Here is a 21,246-nt window from a genome sequence, read left to right as displayed (position 1 = left end):
GGGGTCCTGGGATGAGGAGAGAGGGGGCCCTGGGATGAGGAGAGAGGGGGTCCTGGGATGAGGAGAGAGGGGTCCTGGGATGAGGAGAGAGGGGGTCCTGGAATGAGGAGAGGGGGGGTCCTGGGATGAGGAGAGAGGGGTCCTGGGATGAGGAGAGAGGGGGTCCTGGGATGAGGAGAGGGGGGGTCCTGGGATGAGGAGAGAGGGGTCCTGGGATGAGGAGAGAGGGGGTCCTGGGATGAGGAGAGGGGGGGTCCTGGGATGAGGAGAGAGGGGTCCTGGGATGAGGAGAGAGGGGGTCCTGGGATGAGGAGAGAGGGGTCCTGGGATGAGGAGAGAGGGGGTCCTGGGATGAGGAGAGAGGGGGTCCTGGGATGAGGAGAGGGGGGGTCCTGGGATGAGGAGAGAGGGGTCCTGGGATGAGGAGATAGGGGGTCCTGGGATGAGGAGAGAGGGGTCCTGGGATGAGGAGAGAGGGGGTCCTGGGATGAGGAGAGAGGGGGTCCTCGGATGAGGAGAGGGGGGGTCCTGGGATGAGGAGAGAGGGGGTCCTGGGATGAGGAGAGAGGGGGTCCTGGGATGAGGAGAGGGGGGGTCCTGGGATGAGGAGAGAGGGGTCCTGGGATGAGGAGAGAGGGGGTCCTGGGATGAGGAGAGAGGAGTCCTGGGATGAGGAGAGAGGGGGTCCTGGGATGAGGAGAGAGGGGTCCTGGGATGAGGAGAGAGGGGGTCCTGGGATGAGGAGAGAGGGGGTCCTGGGATGAGGAGAGGGGGGGTCCTGGGATGAGGAGAGAGGGGTCCTGGGATGAGGAGATAGGGGGTCCTGGGATGAGGAGAGAGGGGTCCTGGGATGAGGAGAGAGGGGTCCTGGGATGAGGAGAGAGGGGGTCCTGGGATGAGGAGAGAGGGGGTCCTGGGATGAGGAGAGAGGGGTCCTGGGATGAGGAGAGAGGGGGTCCTGGGATGAGGAGAGAGGGGGTCCTGGGATGAGGAGAGAGGGGTCCTGGGATGAGGAGAGAGGGGGTCCTGGGATGAGGAGAGAGGGGGTCCTGGGATGAGGAGAGAGGGGGTCCTGGGATGAGGAGAGAGGGGTCCTGGGATGAGGAGAGAGGGGGTCCTGGGATGAGGAGAGAGGGGGTCCTGGGATGAGGAGAGAGGGGGTCCTGGGATGAGGAGAGAGGGGTCCTGGGATGAGGAGAGAGGGGGTCCTGGGATGAGGAGAGAGGGGGTCCTGGGATGAGGAGAGAGGGGGTCCTGGGATGAGGAGATAGGGGGTCCTGGGATGAGGAGAGAGGGGGTCCTGGGATGAGTGGCAATCTGCACCTCTTTGATTTGGGGAGAAGGGGCGGTAAGAGAACATGTGCTGGGGGGTGCATTTGGAGGGGAGAGGTCAGAGTTGAAATCCCCTCACACCACCTCCTCACCTTCTAGCACAAGTCATTCCCCCCTCCAAAAGCATCCCCCTAGCATATGCCCCTGCCCCCATCACTTCTCCATATGTGCATCCTTGTTATCTATCCCCCTTCCGTATCCATAAACTATGTACAGTACATACCTCAGATAATCAGTGCAGCTCTTGAAGTTAATGTCCCTCCTCCCCGGCTACTCCTCCTCCTCCTGTCTGTGTACTTCAGAGCCGTGGAGGAGGATCCTTGGTGAGCTCTGTGTGTACTGTGCAGGCATCAGTTGGGGCGGGGGACAGATGTAAGTGTCAGCTGCTGCAGAGGGACGATCGCTGCGTGAGGGAGCCCAGGCACCCTCAAAGAGATGCAGGGAATGTGCCCTGAGTGCCCACGCTAGTGTGTCTCTGTCAGGCCAGTTACCGGAGCTCAGTGCTGGAACTTGTTCTGGCACTGGGCTCCGGGATCATCACAGATGCTTTGGAAGGTAGGTGCCAGGAGCCTTTCATGGGGCCCCCTACTAGCCCCGGGCCCTCGGGCAGTGCCCGAGTGCCCTAATGGTCAGTCCGCCCCTGGCTACAACCTTGGCTCACAACCTTGGACCTTCACCTGGCTCAGCCTCTCAGCGAGTTGCTGAGAGCCTGGGCGGACTGCTCCCGCCCCCTCCACAGCTCAGCGCTTCAGTAAGTGCGCGCGTGTGGGGGGGGGGGCTCTGAGATGCTCGCGGGGCTCTGAGAATCGAGCGGTGTTTGATCACTCGGTTCTCAGTCTTATAGCTGGCAGGGGACAAATGCAGCATTAGGCCTATGCTGCATCCACCTAGGTAAATATGTGTCTTGAAAAAAAAAAAATCATCAACTTCTCTTTTAATGTAATCTGCGACCCTTTGGTGACATTTAACCACACTGAGGCCCCTTACATATGTCTAGAAAGTTATCCACTACTGATTAATAACAATCTTTATGGCATTTATGTCAATTTACCACTGTTTTTTTTATGTTTTGGAAATAACTGATGTAGCCGATTTTAAACACTACAGACCAGTGGTGGATAGCTTTTTGATATGAGGGGTCTCAAGTGCATCTCCCAACATCACCAAAGGGTCCCACATAAATCCTGTGACCATTCATTATCAGAGGCACCAAATACACAGGATATAGTCAAAGACTATGGGCATGATACAAGAGACTGTCAGAGACCATGGTCATAAATAATACAGGAGATGGCCAGAGATTGCAGTCATGATATAAGAGATTGGAGACATACTACATGAGGCTGTTCGAAATCACCACAATATGATATATATTATCACATAAAATGATTTACAATATTTCTTCAGCTGAAAAGTTATTTTGTGTTATTTTTATTTTTTTATTTCTTAATGTTTTTCTAAGATCTAATTGTAAAAGAAAAGCTAGAAAGAGGAGAACGACCAGGTACCAATATTGATGTGGAATCACTCAGCAGGGTCTTTACAAGTTTTGGATTCCAAGTAAAAATTGAGAACAATGCAACAGCTGAAAGAATATGTGAAGTAATGAAAGGAGGTCAGTATTACTGCTTAGCAGTGTTAATTATGACGTCAAATTTCAATTTAATTTTGGTTATAGTCTTTTGACTGAAATGCCAGTTTAGTCTTAGTCATATTTTAGTCATATGAATTGTTTTAGTTTTATTCGTATTTTAGTGGACTAAAATCTCCAGTACATTTTAGTTGACTAAAATCAAATGGGTTTAGTTAAATTGTAATACATTATTTAAGTATTTCTCTAGAATTGCTAAACTCATTGTATACTACTGGAGTAAAAATCTAATGATATGTTATTATTTTTGGTATTAAAGGTACAGTATTGTAAGGTCTCAAAGTTTTTCACCTTAATACAATCTACAGTGATCATTGCCTCCGTACAGAGCTCCAGGGCTCTGGGCTGTGATTGTACACAGCCGATCAGCAGGTCCCAGCAATGAATCATTGGCCATGACCTGCTAACAAACACCTGCTGTGTACAATCACAACAGGAGTCGGCGGGTGGGGGCGCCATAAGGCTGTCAATTAATTAGGAAGCCAAAATCTAAAGGATCAGGTTTCAGATAGCAACTAGTGATCGACCGATATCGTTTTTTTATTGCTGATACTGATATTTTGGTCATCGGATATCGGTATTGGTTGATATTTTCGGACATTTATAAAAATTTTTTCTTTTTTTCACAGATACTCTTGTGGAGGGATCTGGGGTTCTAAAAGACCCCAAACCCCTCCTCTGCACTTAAAAGCATTCAAAACGCCAAGTTTGGCTGTTTTGAATGCTCGCGTTTTTTTTTAATTTGGCGCCGAGTGCCCGGAAGTGATGTCATGACATCACTTCTGGTTTTTTTTACATGGAGACCCGATCAGAGCCGAATGCGGCTTTTATTGGGTCTTCTCTTCGGCGGCCGTGCAGGTAGGATGCCGGGTCTCCCGGTGGGACAGGAGACCCGGGCGAGCCGCGGAAGGCAGCGGGAGGGGGGAGACGTCCCGTCCCGCTCCTTGTAATGACAGCTGAGCGGCTTCTCAGCCACATCGGTTGTCATTACAAGACAGCCGATCGTCGGCTATGGACGCCGGTACCGGGGTGATGCCTCTAGCTGCAGGCATCACTCCGGTACAGCACTTTCCCGAAATATCGGCAGTATCGGTAACCTCAGGGGCCGATTCCGATATATCGGGGAAAGTGCATATTGGCCCCCTATATAATGGCATTGCCGAAAATCGGTCGATCACTAACTACAACTATACAAGAAACAGCTACAGTGTATTGCGAAAGTATTCGGCCCCCTTGAACTTTTCGACCTTTTGCCACATTTCAGGCTTCAAACATAAAGATATACAACTAATTTTTTTGAAGAATCAACAACAAGTGGGACACAATCATGAAGTGGAATGAAATTTATTGAATATTTCAAACTTTGTTAACAAATAAAAAACTGAAAAATTGGGCGTGCAAAATTATTCAGCCCCTTTACTTTCAGTGCAGCAAACTCTCTCCAGAAGTTCAGTGAGGATCTCTGAATGATCCAATGTTGACCTAAATGACTAATGATGATAAATAGAATCCACCTGTGTGTAATCAAGTCTCCGTATAAATGCACCTGCATTGTGATAGTCTCAGAGGTCCGTTTAAAGCGCAGAGAGCATCATGAAGAACAAGGAACACACCAGGCAGGTCCGAGATACTGTTGTGGAGAAGTTTAAAGCCGGATTTGGATACAAAAAGATTTCCCAAGCTTTAAACATCCCAAGGAGCACTGTGCAAGCGATAATATTGAAATGGAAGGAGTATCAGACCACTGCAAATCTACGAAGACCTGGCCGTCCCTCTAAACTTTCAGCTCATACAAGGAGAAGACTGATCAGAGATGCAGCCAAGAGGCCCATGATCACTCTGGATGAACTGCAGAGATCTGCAGCAGAGGTGGGAGACTCTGTCCATAGGACAACAATCACTCATATACTGCACAAATCTGCCCTTTATGGAAGAGTGGCAAGAAGAAAGCCATTTCTTAAAGATATCCATAAAAAGTGTTGTTTAAAGTTTGCCACAAGCCACCTGGGAGACACACCAAACATGTGGAAGAAGGTGCTCTGGTCAGATGAAACCAAAATGAAACTTTTTGGCAACAATGCAAAACTTTATGTTTGGTGTAAAAGCAACACAGCTCATCACCCTGAACACACCATCCCCACTGTCAAACATGGTGGTGGCAGCATCATAGTTTGGGCCTGCTTTTCTTCAGCAGGGACAGGGAAGATGGTTAAAATTGATGGGAAGATGGATGGAGCCAAATACAGGACCATTCTGGAAGAAAACCTGATGGAGTCTGCAAAAGACCTGAGACTGGGATGGAGATTTGTCTTCCAACAAGACAATGATCCAAAACATAAAGCAAAATCTACAATGGAATGGTTCACAAATAAACATATCCAGGTGTTAGAATGGCCAAGTCAAAGTCCAGACCTGAATCCAATTGAGAATCTGTGGAAAGAACTGAAAACTGCTATTCACAAACGCTCTCCATCAAACCTCACTGAGCTCGAGCTGTTTTGCAAGGAGGAATGGGCAAAAATTTCAGTCTCTCGATGTGCAAAACTGATAGACACATACCCCAGGCGACTTACAGCTGTAATCGCAGCAAAAGGTGGTGCTACAAAGTATTAGATTAAGGGGGCTGAATAATTTTGCACGCCCAATTTTTCAGTTTTTTATTTGTTAAAAAAGTTTAAAATATCCAATAAATTTCGTTCCACTTCATGATTGTGTCCCACTTGTTGTTGATTCTTCACAAAAATTACAGTTTTATATCTTTATGTTTGAAGCCTGAAATGTGGCAAAAGGTTGAAAAGTTCAAGGGGGCCGAATACTTTCGCAATGCACTGTAAAATTTATGGTATCATTGATGCCTTGTCTTTTATATGCAGTGAGTTGATGAATCCAGTGACATTCCTTTTGCAACAAAATTGTGTTCCAGTCACCCCCTCTAACTCCTATGTACTCTTTCAGGCATGATAAGGTACTTAAAGGTACTATGATGTTTCAAGAAAAATTGCTTTGCCACAGGGGACATCATGTTACATGATATAATATACAGTAATATATAGGCCCGATTCCAATATAGATCATGCTGCAAGGGCATGTAAGCATATACAGTAAATAATTCCTTGTGTCTTACGAATTGTAAGACACAAGGAATTATTGTGTTTGATAAATAAGCATGGTAATGCAATGGTTTTACCCACTGTAATAAAGGTTTCAACTTTCTTACTTCCAAGTTCCTATTTGTAATCTTTCAGATTTGTGGATGTACTGTAGTACAATACTTTCAGACAACTCAGAAATATAATAATAAAAGGAATTTACTTAGCTTGGTTTAAAGATGTATTACTGGTGATAAAATAGATAAATACTGCATTATTCGGTCCAGAGGAATTCACAATTTCATTAGAAATTCCTAGAAGTGACAGTCCACTTGATTCAGACTCTTCAGTCAAGACTGAGTCCTGGTTCACATATATGAGATGCGGGAACCAGCACGATTCCAGTGCGGGTTCCCGCATTGCATTTCACCTGCCGGTGGATCACACTGACATCTGCGAACATCTGCAAGTTTCAATGCAAAGTTAATAACACCCCCAGATCGGTTCGCAGATCACAGTGTGAACTGCCAAATGGTGCAGGAAATGGATCGCATGGGTGTGAACACCTGTGCGATCTGATTCCAGTGCAGACCAAAAAAAAGGGTCATGCATCGCCCAGACACATGTGATCCGCACAGTAGTGTGGTGCGAATCACATGCAATGTCTAACATCGCACCAGTGTGAACCCAGCCTGAAACTCAAATGGCCCGTTGTCTTCCAGCCATATATATAGCAGCTCCAAAACTAGTTAAAACCAGTCTAACCCTGCAAATGGGGTATCTGACAGGAAGTGAGAAAAATCTCCCTCACTCGGAATAGAGATTGCTATAAAAGCTTGACGGAATCACAACACTTCCTTTATCCACAATGTTTTTATTGAGGTCTGTACCTTCCTTATATGGTAATGCTCGCACCACCTACACTATATTACCAAAAGTATTGGGATGCCTGCCTTTACACCCACTTTTAATGGCATCCCAGTCTTAAGCTGTAGGGATCAATGTTGAGTTTGCCCACCCTTTGCAGCTATAACAGCTTCAACTATGCTGGGAAAGCTGTCCACAAAGGTTTAGGATTGTGTCTATGGGAATGTTTGACCATTCTTCCAGAAGTGCATTTGTGAGGTCAGGCATTGATGTTGGACGGGAAGGCCTGGCTCACAGTCTCCACTCTAATTCATCCCAAAGGCGTTCTGTCAGGCAGGGCCGTCTTTAATATGGATTGGACCCTGGGCAAACATTTTTTTTGGGCCCCCCCCCCCCCCATGCAATTTAGCTCTCCACCCCAACATCTCAATCTCTGTGGAAAAGTTTTGCACAGAGCAGCCCCGGTCCTCCTCTTCTGGGGTCCCCCAACAGCATTCCTTCATACACAAATCACAGTATCCCTTATCACATCACAGCACCCCATTACATTGCAGCCATTTTCACATCATAGTGCCCCTTTACACATCGAAGAACCCCTTATCACATCACAGCGCCCCATTACATTGCAGCCATTTTCACATCATAGTGCCCCTTTACACATCGCAGTACCCCTTATCACATCACAGCGCCCCATTACATTGCAGCCATTTTCACATCATAGTGCCCCTTTACACATCGCAGTACCCCTTATCAAATTACAGCGCCCCATTACATTGCAGCCATTTTCACATCATAGTGCCCCTTTAAAAATTACAGTACACCTTATCACATCACAGCGCCCCATTACATTGCAGCCATTTTCACATCATAGTGCCCCTTTACACATCGCAGTACCCCTTATCAAATTACAGCGCCCCATTACATTGCAGCCATTTTCACATCATAGTGCCCCTTTACACATCGCAGTACCCCTTATCAAATCACAGCGCCCCATTACATTGCAGCCATTTTCACATCATAGTGCCCCTTTACACATCGCAGTACCCCTTATCAAATTACAGCGCCCCATTACATTGCAGCCATTTTCACATCATAGTGCCCCTTTAAAAATTACAGTACACCTTATCACATCACAGCGCCCCATTACATTGCAGCAATTTTCACATCATAGTGCCCCTTTACACATCGCAGTACCCCTTATCACATCACAGCGCCCCATTACATTGCAGCCATTTTCACATCATAGTGCCCCTTTACACATCGCAGTACCCCTTATCAAATTACAGCGCCCCATTACATTGCAGCCATTTTCACATCATAGTGCCCCTTTAAAAATTACAGTACACCTTATCACATCACAGCGCCCCATTACATTGCAGCCATTTTCACATCATAGTGCCCCTTTACACATCGCAGTACCCCTTATCAAATTACAGCGCCCCATTACATTGCAGCCATTTTCACATCATAGTGCCCCTTTACACATCGCAGTACCCCTTATCAAATCACAGCGCCCCATTACATTGCAGCCATTTTCACATCATAGTGCCCCTTTAAAAATTACAGTACACCTTATCACATCACAGCGCCCCATTACATTGCAGCCATTTTCACATCATAGTGCCCCTTTACACATCGCAGTACCCCTTATCAAATCACAGCGCCCCATTACATTGCAGCCATTTTCACATCATAGTGCCCCTTTACACATCGCAGTACCCCTTATCAAATTACAGCGCCCCATTACATTGCAGCCATTTTCACATCATAGTGCCCCTTTAAAAATTACAGTACACCTTATCACATCACAGCGCCCCATTATATTGCAGCCATTTTCACCTCATAGTGCCCCTTTACACATCACGGTACCCCTTATCATATTACAACACCCCATTACATTGCAGCCATTTTCACATCAATGTGTATACCAGTGCGGTATGATTTAAACATGCAGGGGGACCAGTTTTTTTATTTGTAAATTACTTTACTACTGCTTTAGGCCTGATTTACATGTATGCGGGTTGGCGGCCCACATTTTAGAAGGGACAGCATCCTATTCATTTGAATAGGCTGCTATGCCTGCATTTCACATAGAAAAAAGGTGCATGCAGCATTTTAAAATTTCAGTGGCCTTGAAATCCATCCTGCTTTTGCACCATGTGACTTACCTGCAGTTCCTGCACTGGCAAGCTTTCTGCGTTTTTAGGTATGTGGGCCATGCATTTAAAAACACAGTGCGATTGCATAACACAGTTAACGCAAATGCACTGTGTTTTTAAATGCATGGCCCACATACCTAAAAATACAGCAAACTTGCCAGTGAAGGAACTGCAGGTAAGTCGCATGGTGCATGATGCCACTGAAATTTTAAAATGCTGCATGCACCTTTTTTTTTCTGCGGGAAAGCAGCTCATTCAAATGAATAGGATGCTGTGCCTTTGAAAATGTGGGCCCCCAACCTGCATACATGTGAATCAGGCCTAAAGTAGGCCCATCAAGCATTGTCTGGTCTGGTGGTGGCCCAGAGTCATGCAGCGTGCACTCTAATAAATAAATCCTTCGACACAGCCTGGCAGTGGTGGCTGGTGCTCAAAATTTTTTTTTGGGGGGGGGGGGCACAAACAGAAAAATGTAATAGGCATTGCTTTGCGGCAAAAAACGCTGTAAAAAAATTGCATGACTTTGAGGTCACAAAAGTGTGAAAGGGGCCTTCAGTAATTAAGGTATAGTGTGCCCCCCTTTCAACGCAGAGAGACCAGCGTGCCCCCTTTCAATTCAGAGAGACCAGCGTGCCCCCTTTCAATGCAGAATGACCAGCGTGCCCCCTGTCAATGCAGAGAATGACCAGCGTGCCCCCTTTCAATGCAGAGAATGACCAGCATGCCCCCTTTCAATGCATTGTGACCAGCGTGCCCCCTTTCAATGCAGAATGACCAGCGTGCCCCCTTTCAATGCAGAGAATGACCAGCGTGCCCCCTTTCAATGCATTGTGACCAGCGTGCCCCCTTTCAGTGCAGAATGACCAGCGTGCCCCCTTTCAATGCACTGTGACCAGCGTGCCCCCTTTCAATGCAGAGACCAGCGTACCCCCTTTCAATGCAGAGACCAGCGTGCCCCCTTTCAATGCAGAGACCAGCGTACCCCCTTTCAATGCAGAGACCAGCGTACCCCCTTTCAATGCAGAGACCAGCGTACCCCCTTTCAATGCAGAGACCAGCGTACCCCCTTTCAATGCAGAGACCAGCGTGCCCCCTTTCAATGCAGAGACCAGCGTACTCCCTTTCAATGCAGAGACCAGCGTACCCCCTTTCAATGCAGAGACCAGCGTACCCCCTTTCAATGCAGAGACCAGTGTACCCCCTTTCAATGCAGAGACCAGTGTACCCCCTTTCAATGCAGAGACCAGCGTACCCCCTTTCAATGCAGAGACCTGCGTGCCCCTTCCAGGCTGCTGTCATGTGCATTACCCCCCCCACTTCATTCCAAGGGGGGGTGAGGGTAATGCACATGACAGCATTTAATCCAGTTAGTAAATCCTGACCATTCCAGGCTGCAGTGGCTGGATTAAATGCTGTCATGTGCATTACCTGCCCCCCCTCTCCACTAGCGGTGGTGGTGAGGGGGGGGGGCAGTGGAGAGCAGTATAGGGGGACAGTATGGGGGGGCAGCATGATGGGAGGGGGACAATGGAGGACAGTATGGGGGAGAGGGACAGTATGGGGCGGGGGGAGCAGAGTGACAGTTAGTTGGACACCTGGAACACTATACTTGCTGGGCAGTGTATTTCCTGATACTCTGCTGTGGCAGAGATTGTGTGTGTATCTAATTGAGCAGCCTCGGGGCAGGGAGCATTTCTCCTACCTGACCAGCGGCAGGGAAGAAGCAGGAGTTGAAGCCGGAGTCTGGGGGCGGAGCTAGGAGGCGGTCCTAGGAACAGATGACTACTTGTCAACATCGTGAATACAGCTAGTGCCAGGCTGGATAGGAGGTTCGTGGGGCGGCATATGGTAGAAATAATCCCGCCCCTGCAGCCACTGAAAGCCCTGCAGGAGCTAGGAGGAGAATGGAGGAGATCGGTTCTCCTATATGTCGCCCCTCCTGCCTATACACCCTCGTGCTAGCTGTATCCAGTGTGGACAAGTGAGTCAGTGACAAGCAATAAACTTATCCGTACCTAGGACCGCCCCCCAGCTCCGCCCACAGGCAAGCTACGGTATGTCTAAACTTGACAGAGGACCTGTGGGGGCCCCCTGCAGGCTGCTGTCATACACAAGGAGGGAGGGGAGGAGGGAGAAGAGGACTTTGACGCTCCTCCCCTCTGCTCAGCTCACCGAGCACCGCACGATCCCGCTCTTCTGTGCACCCGGCCGGCCACCCCCCCGCCGCCCGGGATTGGTCCTGCTGCCGATTTGCGGCTTAAGGGGCAGCTCTGCTTAGGGCCCCTAAAGATTGACAGGGCCCTGGGCAGCTGCCCCTTTTGCCCTGCGGTAAAGATGGCCCTGCTGTCAGGTTGAGGTCAGGACTGCAGGTCAATCAAGTTCATCCACCCCAAACTCGCTCATCCATGTCTTTATGGGCCTTGCTTTGTGCACTGGTCCAAATAATTTGGTGGAGGGGGGGGGGATTTTGCTGTGGGGTTCTTTTTCAGGAGTTGGGCCTGGTCTTAAGTTCCAGTGAAGTGAACTCTTAAGTCGTCAACATACCAATTCATTTTGGACAATTTCATGCTCCCAACTTTGTGAGAACAGTTTGGGGATGGCCCCTACCTGTTCCAACATGACTGCGCACCAGTGCACAAAGCAAGGTTCATAAAGACATGGATGAGTGAGTTTAGGATGGAGGAACTTGACTGGCCTGCAGGAAGGGGGAAATGTCAATATTCTTTCATCTTTAAGGCCTTTACTGGCTAGCCACACAGTGGAGTACTTTGATGCATGCGATGGAGCATTGTCCTACATAAATTCCATGGTCTTGATAGATGCAGACTTTTTCCTGTACCAGGAAGTGTCTTCTAAAAACTGATAATAAGTTTGGGAGTTGATTTTGAGTCCATCTTCAACCCAAAAAGGTCTAACTAGCTCATCTTTAATAATACAAACCCATATCAGTAATCTACCCACCTTGCTGGCGTCAGAGTTGAAGTGGACCTCTGTGCCCATAAGTGATCCAGTCACAGGCCCATCTATCTGGTCTGTGAAAAGTCACTCTCATTTCATCAGTCCATAAAACCTTTGAAAAATCTGTCAGATTTTTCTTGGCCCAGTCTTGACATTTCAACTTATGTATCTTGTTCTGTGGTGGTTGGGTTTTAGCCTCCCCTACCTTGGCCATGTCTCTAAGCACTGGACACCTTATACTTCTGGGCACTCCAGTAGGTTTCAGTTCTGGAATATGACAGCACTGGAGGATAATGGGTTCCTGGTAGCTTTACGATTGATTCTTCTCAAATCTTTGGCAGTTAATTTGTATCTTTTTTTCTCAAGATGTTTCTTGCGACACTGTTGACTATTTGCAACAAAATGTTTGGTTCTGTGATCACACCCCAAAATGTCTTCCTGAATTTTCAGAGTCAGTTAAACCTATTTTTTGGCTCATTTTGCCTGAGGAAAAAAAGCTGCCTAATAATTATGTACACCTTGATATAGGGTGTTGATCTTCTAGTTCTTAGGCCACACCCTCTCTCATTACACAAATACTCATCACTTACTATGCTTAAACCCAATAAGCATTCAAGTTTATACAGCTTGGAGTTAGAAAATATGCATAAAAATGATAATTTGGTCAAAATACTCACTTGACTAATAATTGTGCACAGTGTATACAGTATACCATAGTTTATAGACACTATAGCTTTTGCACAAACCAATTATTATAGACTTAATTGGGATTTTTTTTTTTTTTTTTTTTTTTACCATAGACATGTAGCAGAATACATTTTGTTATAAATGTATGAAGAAATTCGATTTTTTTGTCTTTTTATTGGAAATGTTTTATAACAGAAGGTAAAAAAAAACTGTACACATTTAATTTGCGTACAGTGTTGCATGACTACTCAATTGCCAGTTAAAGTAGCACAGTGCTGAATAGCAAAACAATGCCCTATTCATTAAGGGGGTAAAATCTTCCATAGGTCAAGTGGTTAAGGTGCCTTTGAACATAGGAAGATGGTCTGTCATACAGGCAAAATTCAACTGTCTTCTGACACCTTTGTCACCGGCCATTGCCTTAGACCAGTGATCTTCAAACTGCGGCCCAGGGACCGGATGTGGCCCTTTGCCTGCTTTTATCTGGCCCTTGGGGCACTATTTCATTCATTGACACCAACAGTGGGGCACAGTTCCTCCCAATGACACCATGGATTGGGCAATATTCCTCCCAATTAAGCAAACGATGGGGCACAATTCCTCCCAATGACACCAACAATAGGGCACAATTCCTCCCAATGACACCAACAATAGGGCACAATTCCTCCCAATAACACCAATGATAGGGCACAATTCCTCCCAATGAAACCAACAATAGGGCACAATTCCTCCCAATGAAACCAACAATAGGGCACAATTCCTCCCAATGACACTAATGATAGGGCACAATTCTTCCCAATGACACCAATGATGGGGCCCAATGACAGCAATGATGGGACACAATTCCTACCAACGATGGGGCATTGTTTACTCCAACTGATGCTGGGACATTTTCTATGTCTCGATGGCCACAGTCCAGCCCCCCTAAACTCTGAAGGACAGTTAACTGGCCCTTTGTTTAGAAAGTTTGGAGACCCCTTCCTTAGACCCTGATAGTCGGCTGAGTGTTCTTGCTGGTCAATGCTGCCAGCACCTCTATATTTAGGAGGAACAAGGATTGGCATATGATTTCTAACCTGTCCCCACCTGCACCCCCTCCTTTCCTCATACCATACCATTAATAGTCAGCTAGTGAGTGTATCTTTGCCCACATACCTGTATGCATGAAGTCATAACACAACCAAGCTGAAATCTATCATTGAATGTTTTGAACCATGATTACAGATGCTTTCATGCATGAGGCATGAGGCATATTTTAACACTATTTCAATTTATGTTTATGAAATTGTTACTTGTCTTTTTATTCTTCTTATTATTTAATTTGTTTTTTCTTAATTTAAGTTGCCGAGGATGATCGCAGTCAGAGAGGATGCTTTGTTTGTGTTATATTAAGCCATGGAAAAGATGGAGGATTTTACTGTTATGATGATTTCATGGAAGAAGAGTACCTGTTTAACCTATTTAAAGGAGAAAAATGCAGGCAACTAGTTGGGAAGCCAAAACTTTTCTTTATTCAGGTAATCTGTTTATTTCTTCCTGGATGTGTTGGGGCTGCATGTGACTTTTCTCTTAGTATTCCTCATTGTGGAGGTGGTAGCAAGTCAAGCCAGCTAACATAGCAGTAGTTTTGATTGAATGAAAGCGAGTTCCTGCTTCTTTTTGCTCCACACAGCCAGGTCATTTTTATTGACATGATATACATTATATTTAACATAAGCAACCTGAGCATTAGAAAAATGTAGTACTAGAAGGCACTTTTATTTACAGAATGGAAACAGAACGTTGGATAAATCACATTGTACTACTTGACTAAAGCTGGCCATAGATGTCCGCTGGTTCACTCTTGCGGCATGGTATTTCAATACAAAATCCCCCTTGGGATAAAAAAAAAAAAAAAAAACAGGCATTGCCTTCTGAATGTAGAATAACCACCGGTACTCGTGCCTGGCTTATAAATCTTCTTTATTAAACACCTAGGCTTTTTTTATGTGGACATTGCCTCCTGAATGTTTGGCAGCTGCTGCTCTATCCTCCTCTGAAAAGCAATTCACAGTGGATTCAGTGAATAGTGTCTGGATATAAAACTTACTGTGCAAAACGATGTTATTTAGAGGAAGGACGCAGTGTATGTCCGCTTGTCTCAGAAGCTGTTGCGGCAGATTTACAGTAATTTCCACAAGGGGATTGCAACAGGATGAAACTTGGCAACAAGTTCTATAGAATATATTGGCAGTTCAACTGTGATCACACATAATGATTCATTTGCATTGTGTATACCTAACTGATTTTATACAGAGTACAAGGAAAAGGCCCTATGTTTTGTGGAAGAGTCTCTGGAACTTGAAAATAAGGACATGGGGGTTATTAAATAAATGCTAAACTATTTAAACCTATAACATGAAGATCAGCTTTAAATAGCTTGTTTGAACCAAGCTGTTCTAAACAAACTGTTTACTTCACTTACACATGCAGTGGCTAACAGTGCTGTATGAACTGTATGTAACCACTGTTTAACTTCCCATCTCGCTCCCAGAAAGAAACTGAGTTGGGCTGAGCGTTGTTCAGCCATTCATATTGAGCTTTGTGCTCTACAAACAAATACAAAGCTTCTTCTGAGTAGCTGAGCCAGATATTGTGATGTCATCAGCCTGCCTCCCTGCCTTAGCCAATCAGAGGAAGCTTTGTTTTCATTCATAGAATACAAAGCCTCCATGAATGTCTGAACAGCGTTCAGCCCGACCCTCTTTTCTTCCGGGAGCGGGATGGAAAGTACCCACCCACTGCCAGAACACAGCGCTGTATACTGTATGTGGCTGATGCTATGAACAGTGCTTACAGCGCTGACAACCACTGCATGTGTCAGGCTGGGTTCACACTTATGCGAATTGGATGCGGGTTTCCCCGCATTCCAATTCGCATGACAGGAGAGATGGAGCCGGTTCACACACCTCGGAGATGGCCACAGCCTGCACTGGAAAAGGGTTCTGTGTGTCTTTGGCTCGGTTTCAGGTCCGAATTTAGGCGAAAATTCGGACTTGATTCGCGCCTGAAACGGAGAACAGGGACACACCAGACCCCATGCTGCGAGCTGCGGCCGCAGCAAGTGTGAACCTGGCCTTAGTGAAGTAAATAGTTTGTCTGGACCAGCTTGGTCTAAACAAACTATTTAAACTTCAGTAAAACATAGAGGTCAGCTTTAACACTTAGAACATGGCTGAGGTTATGTGTGTCAATTTAGCAACACTAAAGTGTAACTAAACACTAACAATATATTCTCTTATGTGCTCCCTTTTTGGTCTGTTGAAAGATGAATGCTATTGAAAGTGTATTATTATATCTGTTTGACAAATGGAAAAAAAGAAAAAAGTAGCTGTTTATTGAGCAAAAAATCATTTGAGCCGTTAACAGTCCAGAGGTAGAGAGTACAGGAAATAATCAGTTAGCATTATTCCCTGCTATCTCCATGGACTACAAAACACCTACCCCATTAAAAAAATATAAGCGCTTTATAGTCCTAACACTCTCCTTGTCCTAGGGTGACAACACTGCTCAGAATGGTTGTCACCCTAGGTGAAGACAAGAAGCAAGTTATTGTCAGGATTAAAAGGTTAAAATAAAGGAAAAAAAAGTGAAACAAGAAAACGAATGCAGCCACCATAATAAAGGATGAGTAAGCTTCAATAATAATTTTTGTTCTTGAGCTTAGATATGCTTTGAGAATAGGTTCACACTTGTGTAGGTGCTTGTGGGTGCGGGACACCATGTAAATCACATCTGTTCCTCCACTCGCAGCTAAACCGGGCTGCACCTTTGCAGACGTGCAGGCCTACCATTCATTCCTATTGGCAACCCCAATGCATCTACAGTGTGTTTTTGGTTGCGGGAAATCGCATGGTGCAAAAGCAAAATTTCCCTACAGCTGCATTTAAAAAAGGTGCAGAAACCTTTTTCCTGCATGAAATGCAAGCACAGCAGTCTATTCAAATGAATGGGCTGCTGTGTTCACGCAAATGCAACTTCTAGAACCACTTATGGTGTGAATACACGATTAGAATATTGCCCGATCATTCGACCACCGACTTTTGAAAAAGTATTTGTCGGTCGAAAACGTTGCCAACATACACGGTCCGAATATCGCCTGACCGTTGCCCGCCGACCATCGAAACAGTGTTCGTGCGTGATGAGGTTATACAGATTTAAACTGAACGACCTCAACACCAACGTATAGAATATCGTTCTTTCGCAAACGAGACAACAGAATTTTTAGTGTTTTTCAAACGGTATTTTTCGTTCTCAATATCGATATTGCTCATTGATGGCTGGACATTAACGAGTAGAATATTGGCCGATCGTTCGCTGAACGGAAATTTTCTTATCGTGTATTCCAGCCATTAGATGTGAACCTAGCCTAAAGTGAAAGGAAAGGCTAATATAAACAAAGTTTAAAGATTTTCTCCCCACTGCTAATAAATATGCTACATATTGTTTTGCAATAAATAAAAGTGTAAATATCTTTTTTTTTTTAGCCTTTACTTCTACTTTAAGAGCCGGTTCACATACAGGCGACCAGACTTGCCGGGGCGACCTGTGAAGTCGCGGTGCACAGCGCGCACCGCGACCTCGGAAAGACATGCAGGGACTTCATATCATTGAAGTCAATGCAGGTCGCTCCAGGTCGCCCCAAAGTAGTACAGGACCCTTTTTCTAAGTCGGAGCTACACAAGTATTAGAACGGGTCCTGTGCTAATCTATGGCAGGCGACCCACGGCGACTTGTCAGGCGACCTGGTCGCCTGACAAGTCGCCCCAGTGTGAACCGTCTCTAAAGGATAACTCCATGAAATTGTTTTTCTTTCATGAAGAGGGGCTGCGCCCACACTGCATGGGTTAACTCATTTTGTCTAGGGGTGCACCGAACGGCTAAACTTCGATCCTCCAGAAAACTGTGCTCCCCCACATTCAGTGGGGGACTGTTCCTGCCATCCTCGCGTCCAGAGCCAGCCTATGGGGGTGATGATGTCAGAAACAGTCTACTCAAAAGACCGCTAGCATGTGCAAGGGGGGGGTGGGGGGGTCAGGGACTGAAAAACTAGCTGCTAACCCATGCAGTGCGAGCACAGCCCCACTCAGGGCCGCTGATAGGGGGGGGACCACCAACCCTCTTGTAGGGGGCCCGAGCACACAGGGGGGCCCACACAGAAAGGGGGATTAGTGATGGACAACAAATACAGAAATTTTCCTCCAGCACCTGAATCTGATCTGTCCCTCTCCCTGCTATCAGCTTTTATCTGTTGAGAAAGAGACAGTCGTCCCTCACTAATCCCCCTCCCTTGTGTGGGCCCCCCTCCCAGCACTTATCTCTGCTCAGGAGTTTATTTGTAAATTGTAACTTTGTTTCTCTCTCTCTGTCTCTCTGATCACTGAGCTCCAACAAAAACATTTTTTTTTTTTTTTTAGATTTAGCAGGAATTATGCGAGTTATGTTATATTTGTGTCTGATAACAGTGATTTTGTTGTAATTTTAGCTAAATATATCTTTAATATTTTCTTGGGGGGGGGCCCTGCCAGGTAGTCTGTACGGGGCCCCGCGATTACTAACAGCAGCCCTGGCCCCACTGCATGGGAGAACATTTTTTTCCCCCTGTAGTTCTTCTTTAAAGCGGAGTTCCGGGCACAAAATCGACCTTTTTTTTTTTTTTGTGCCCATCCGCTTGGTCTCCTTCACCTGAAAAGGAATTGGATAGTTAGGTATATATTTTTTTTTTACTCACCTTGTAAGTAATTGTAGATAGAATATACTCACCTATTCTCCACTTCCTCCCTCTGCGCCGCGGCTCCGCCGTCACTTCCTGGCTTGCAATGATTCCTGGGAGCTGAACGTCATCGCTCCCAGGAATCAATGCGATGGCACCGGCCCCGCTCGTCACTTCCGGGGCGACGCCGCATTCCGTGCTAAACAGCTTCTGGGCATGCCCAGAAGCTGTGGAGGAATGCGGCGCCGCCCCGGAAGTGACGAGAGGGGCCGGTGCAGGCGCATTCTGGGAGAAGAAGACACGGAAGAGGACGCTGAAGAGGATCGCGCCGGCTTCAGCTGCCCACAACAGAGATGGCAACGCTGGAGAAGAAATTTTATAAGTGAGTATTTCTTCTTGCAGGTAAGTGCGAACCGGGACAGATCAGATGCTAGCCATTGTGGAATGTACTAGCCCTGACTGTCCCGGGGGTATGTTTATTAAAAAAAAGTTTTTGTACCCGGAACTCCGCTTTAAGTAACTTGCATAACCCCTGGGACTGTAGCAACAAGTTTGTGTTTTTGTTTTGGGTTGTTACAACATTTTTACAGATTCTATCCATAGTGATATTCACATTAGTTTTCATTGAGATTTACTGAGGGAATCCTGATGCTAAGAATAAAACTATAATGTGTCAAAGTATGTCGTACTGATGGTTTGTTTTATTTCAATATAATTTGTACAAAACTCATCTGAAAACTGTCTAAAAAAAACTGAAGTGTCTTGAGTATAATGACTTGCGCCCTCGTTTATCTCATCTATATCCCATTCTATGTTGAACACCTGTGTTTGTGTATGTGACAGCAATAATTTTTACTGAAATTGGCACAGATGCACAAAATAGGAGTAAATGTTATTGCCCAAAACCCAAGGCTATATAAAGAAATTAGATCAATATTCAAACCAGCTCTTCCTCCATATGCTGACATTGGAGATTGATCCAGGATGCACAATCTGTGTGCTCCTCCATATCGACATTAAATCTCCGAATTGATCAGTACAGCTGTATAATAAAATAAAACCCTTTACTGTAATCCATTTATTTATGGAGCATGTTTTTTTTTATAGCTGTCTTGCATTTATTTTAAACTGATTGCAATAAAGGACTTTGTTTTATATTCTGCCTGTGCTAATCAGCTTGTGGTTTTAAACTTGAATGGATGTATAAATGACAACATTTTTTAGAGCAAAAAAAAAATCATCCTAAATCACATTTGAAATATGGTAAACCCACATTGTTTCAGGCAAAACTTCACTCCCTTTAAAAGTCAAAATCCAATGGCACATAATAGCCAGTACAGATACGTTAATAAAATGAAAAGTAGATATTTATGAATATATAATACAAGAAATATTCTAAGAACGCATTTTTAATGTAGTAGGCCAGCCTGTCAAAGGTATACTTAAGACACTTTAGTAAAATACATTTATTGTTCTAAGAGACCAGTTCTACTAAAATGCAGTCTATATAAAATATGGTAATATAATAGATGTAACTAAGTAACTTTTGCATGTGTTTGTGTTTTTTTTGAAAGGCATGCAGAGGAACTAAGTTTGATAGGGGCGTGACTCCCTATGCAAGTAAAGCCACAACATCCACTGGTAAAATTCCAATAGAAGCCGACTTTCTTTGCCATTACTCTACTTGCGAAGGTAAAATGTAATTGTTGTCTATTCAGCTTTCCTTACTGTGCTCACACAGCAACTAGCCTGGAGTGTTACATGACAAATACTGTTAAACCAGTATACAACTTGACATATATATTATAGTAATTGACCTATGCAGACATACAGTATATACAAATATTTCAGATTTTTCTTTTAGAAAACAGGCCATGTAACTGATTACCTTATTCATTGCTCCCCAGTAGCCAACACTGTTTCTGCTGTTCAAAAAATGGGTTGTGGGTGGGCCCTTGGTCTTCCCCAGTATAATGCAGGACTGGGATGATGTCAGCTATGCCCAGTCAGGCAATGAAGGTATAGGTTTTTCAGGGTACTGGTTCTACTAGAGGAGGAAGCCTGCGGGAGTGAGTAATAAAGTAAATATTCATAATCTCCTAGGCAAAATGAACAATAAACCCTTGGGATAAGAACATGTTGCAGGGGGTGAGGCTATTAGTTTTGACACAGCTGACTAACAAGCATGTAGTTGTTCAGTCAGTAGCTCACCACATCTTGTCTTGACAACTGGTTTCTGGATTGGCAGCACTGCCTCCACTGCTTAAGCCCTCCCCCACTGTCAAATGCAGTGTCTGAGAGGGGAAACACAAGGCACAAAAGATTGATTTGTCTCATCTGGTAGAGGTAAAGCAACTTTTTTTTTTGTTAATTTAAGAGTATTGTGCATCACATAGTAACTGGAATTGGGAACAGTGGTTCTAACCCCTCACAGCTCTATCCAAATCTAAAAACAAAAAAAATAAAAAACAGAAGACTGTATCAATACTTACTTTAATTTTCCTTTCCTGGTGTCTATCCATGGCAGCGTACCCATAATAGAGCTCCAACTCGAACTCTTCCCTCAGGACCAGTGAATAGCCAAAAAGGAAAGACAAGGACACTCTCAGCATTCTCTGTAAATTGATAACAAGGGTGGGAGCGTATGCCACCATGGATAGGTACCAGGATAGGAAAATTATGGTAAATATTGATACAATTTTCCATTTTCCTGGTGGCTCAATGGAAACATACACTTGATAAATAACTAGC

At 45.2% G+C, this 21,246-nt stretch overlaps 1 protein-coding gene across 1 annotated transcript in view; it reads left to right on the top strand.

Moving 5' to 3' along the window:
- Positions 1 to 21,246, top strand: part of LOC309563088 (caspase-7-like) — an 80,543-nt gene that overhangs the window by 35,523 nt on the left and 23,774 nt on the right. The window contains exons 3-5 of the mRNA XM_082267400.1: positions 2,795 to 2,947; positions 14,085 to 14,260; positions 20,070 to 20,187. Coding sequence (XP_082123526.1) covers positions 2,795 to 2,947; positions 14,085 to 14,260; positions 20,070 to 20,187 — 447 coding nt within the window. The remainder of the gene's footprint in view (positions 1 to 2,794; positions 2,948 to 14,084; positions 14,261 to 20,069; positions 20,188 to 21,246) is intronic.

Source organism: Pelophylax lessonae (assembly GCF_965119305.1).
Source record: "Pelophylax lessonae genome assembly, chromosome: 1".
NCBI lineage: Eukaryota > Metazoa > Chordata > Amphibia > Anura > Ranidae > Pelophylax > Pelophylax lessonae.
The sequence above is the reverse complement of the archived record's forward strand: the minus strand, read 5'-3'. Positions and strand labels throughout refer to the sequence as shown.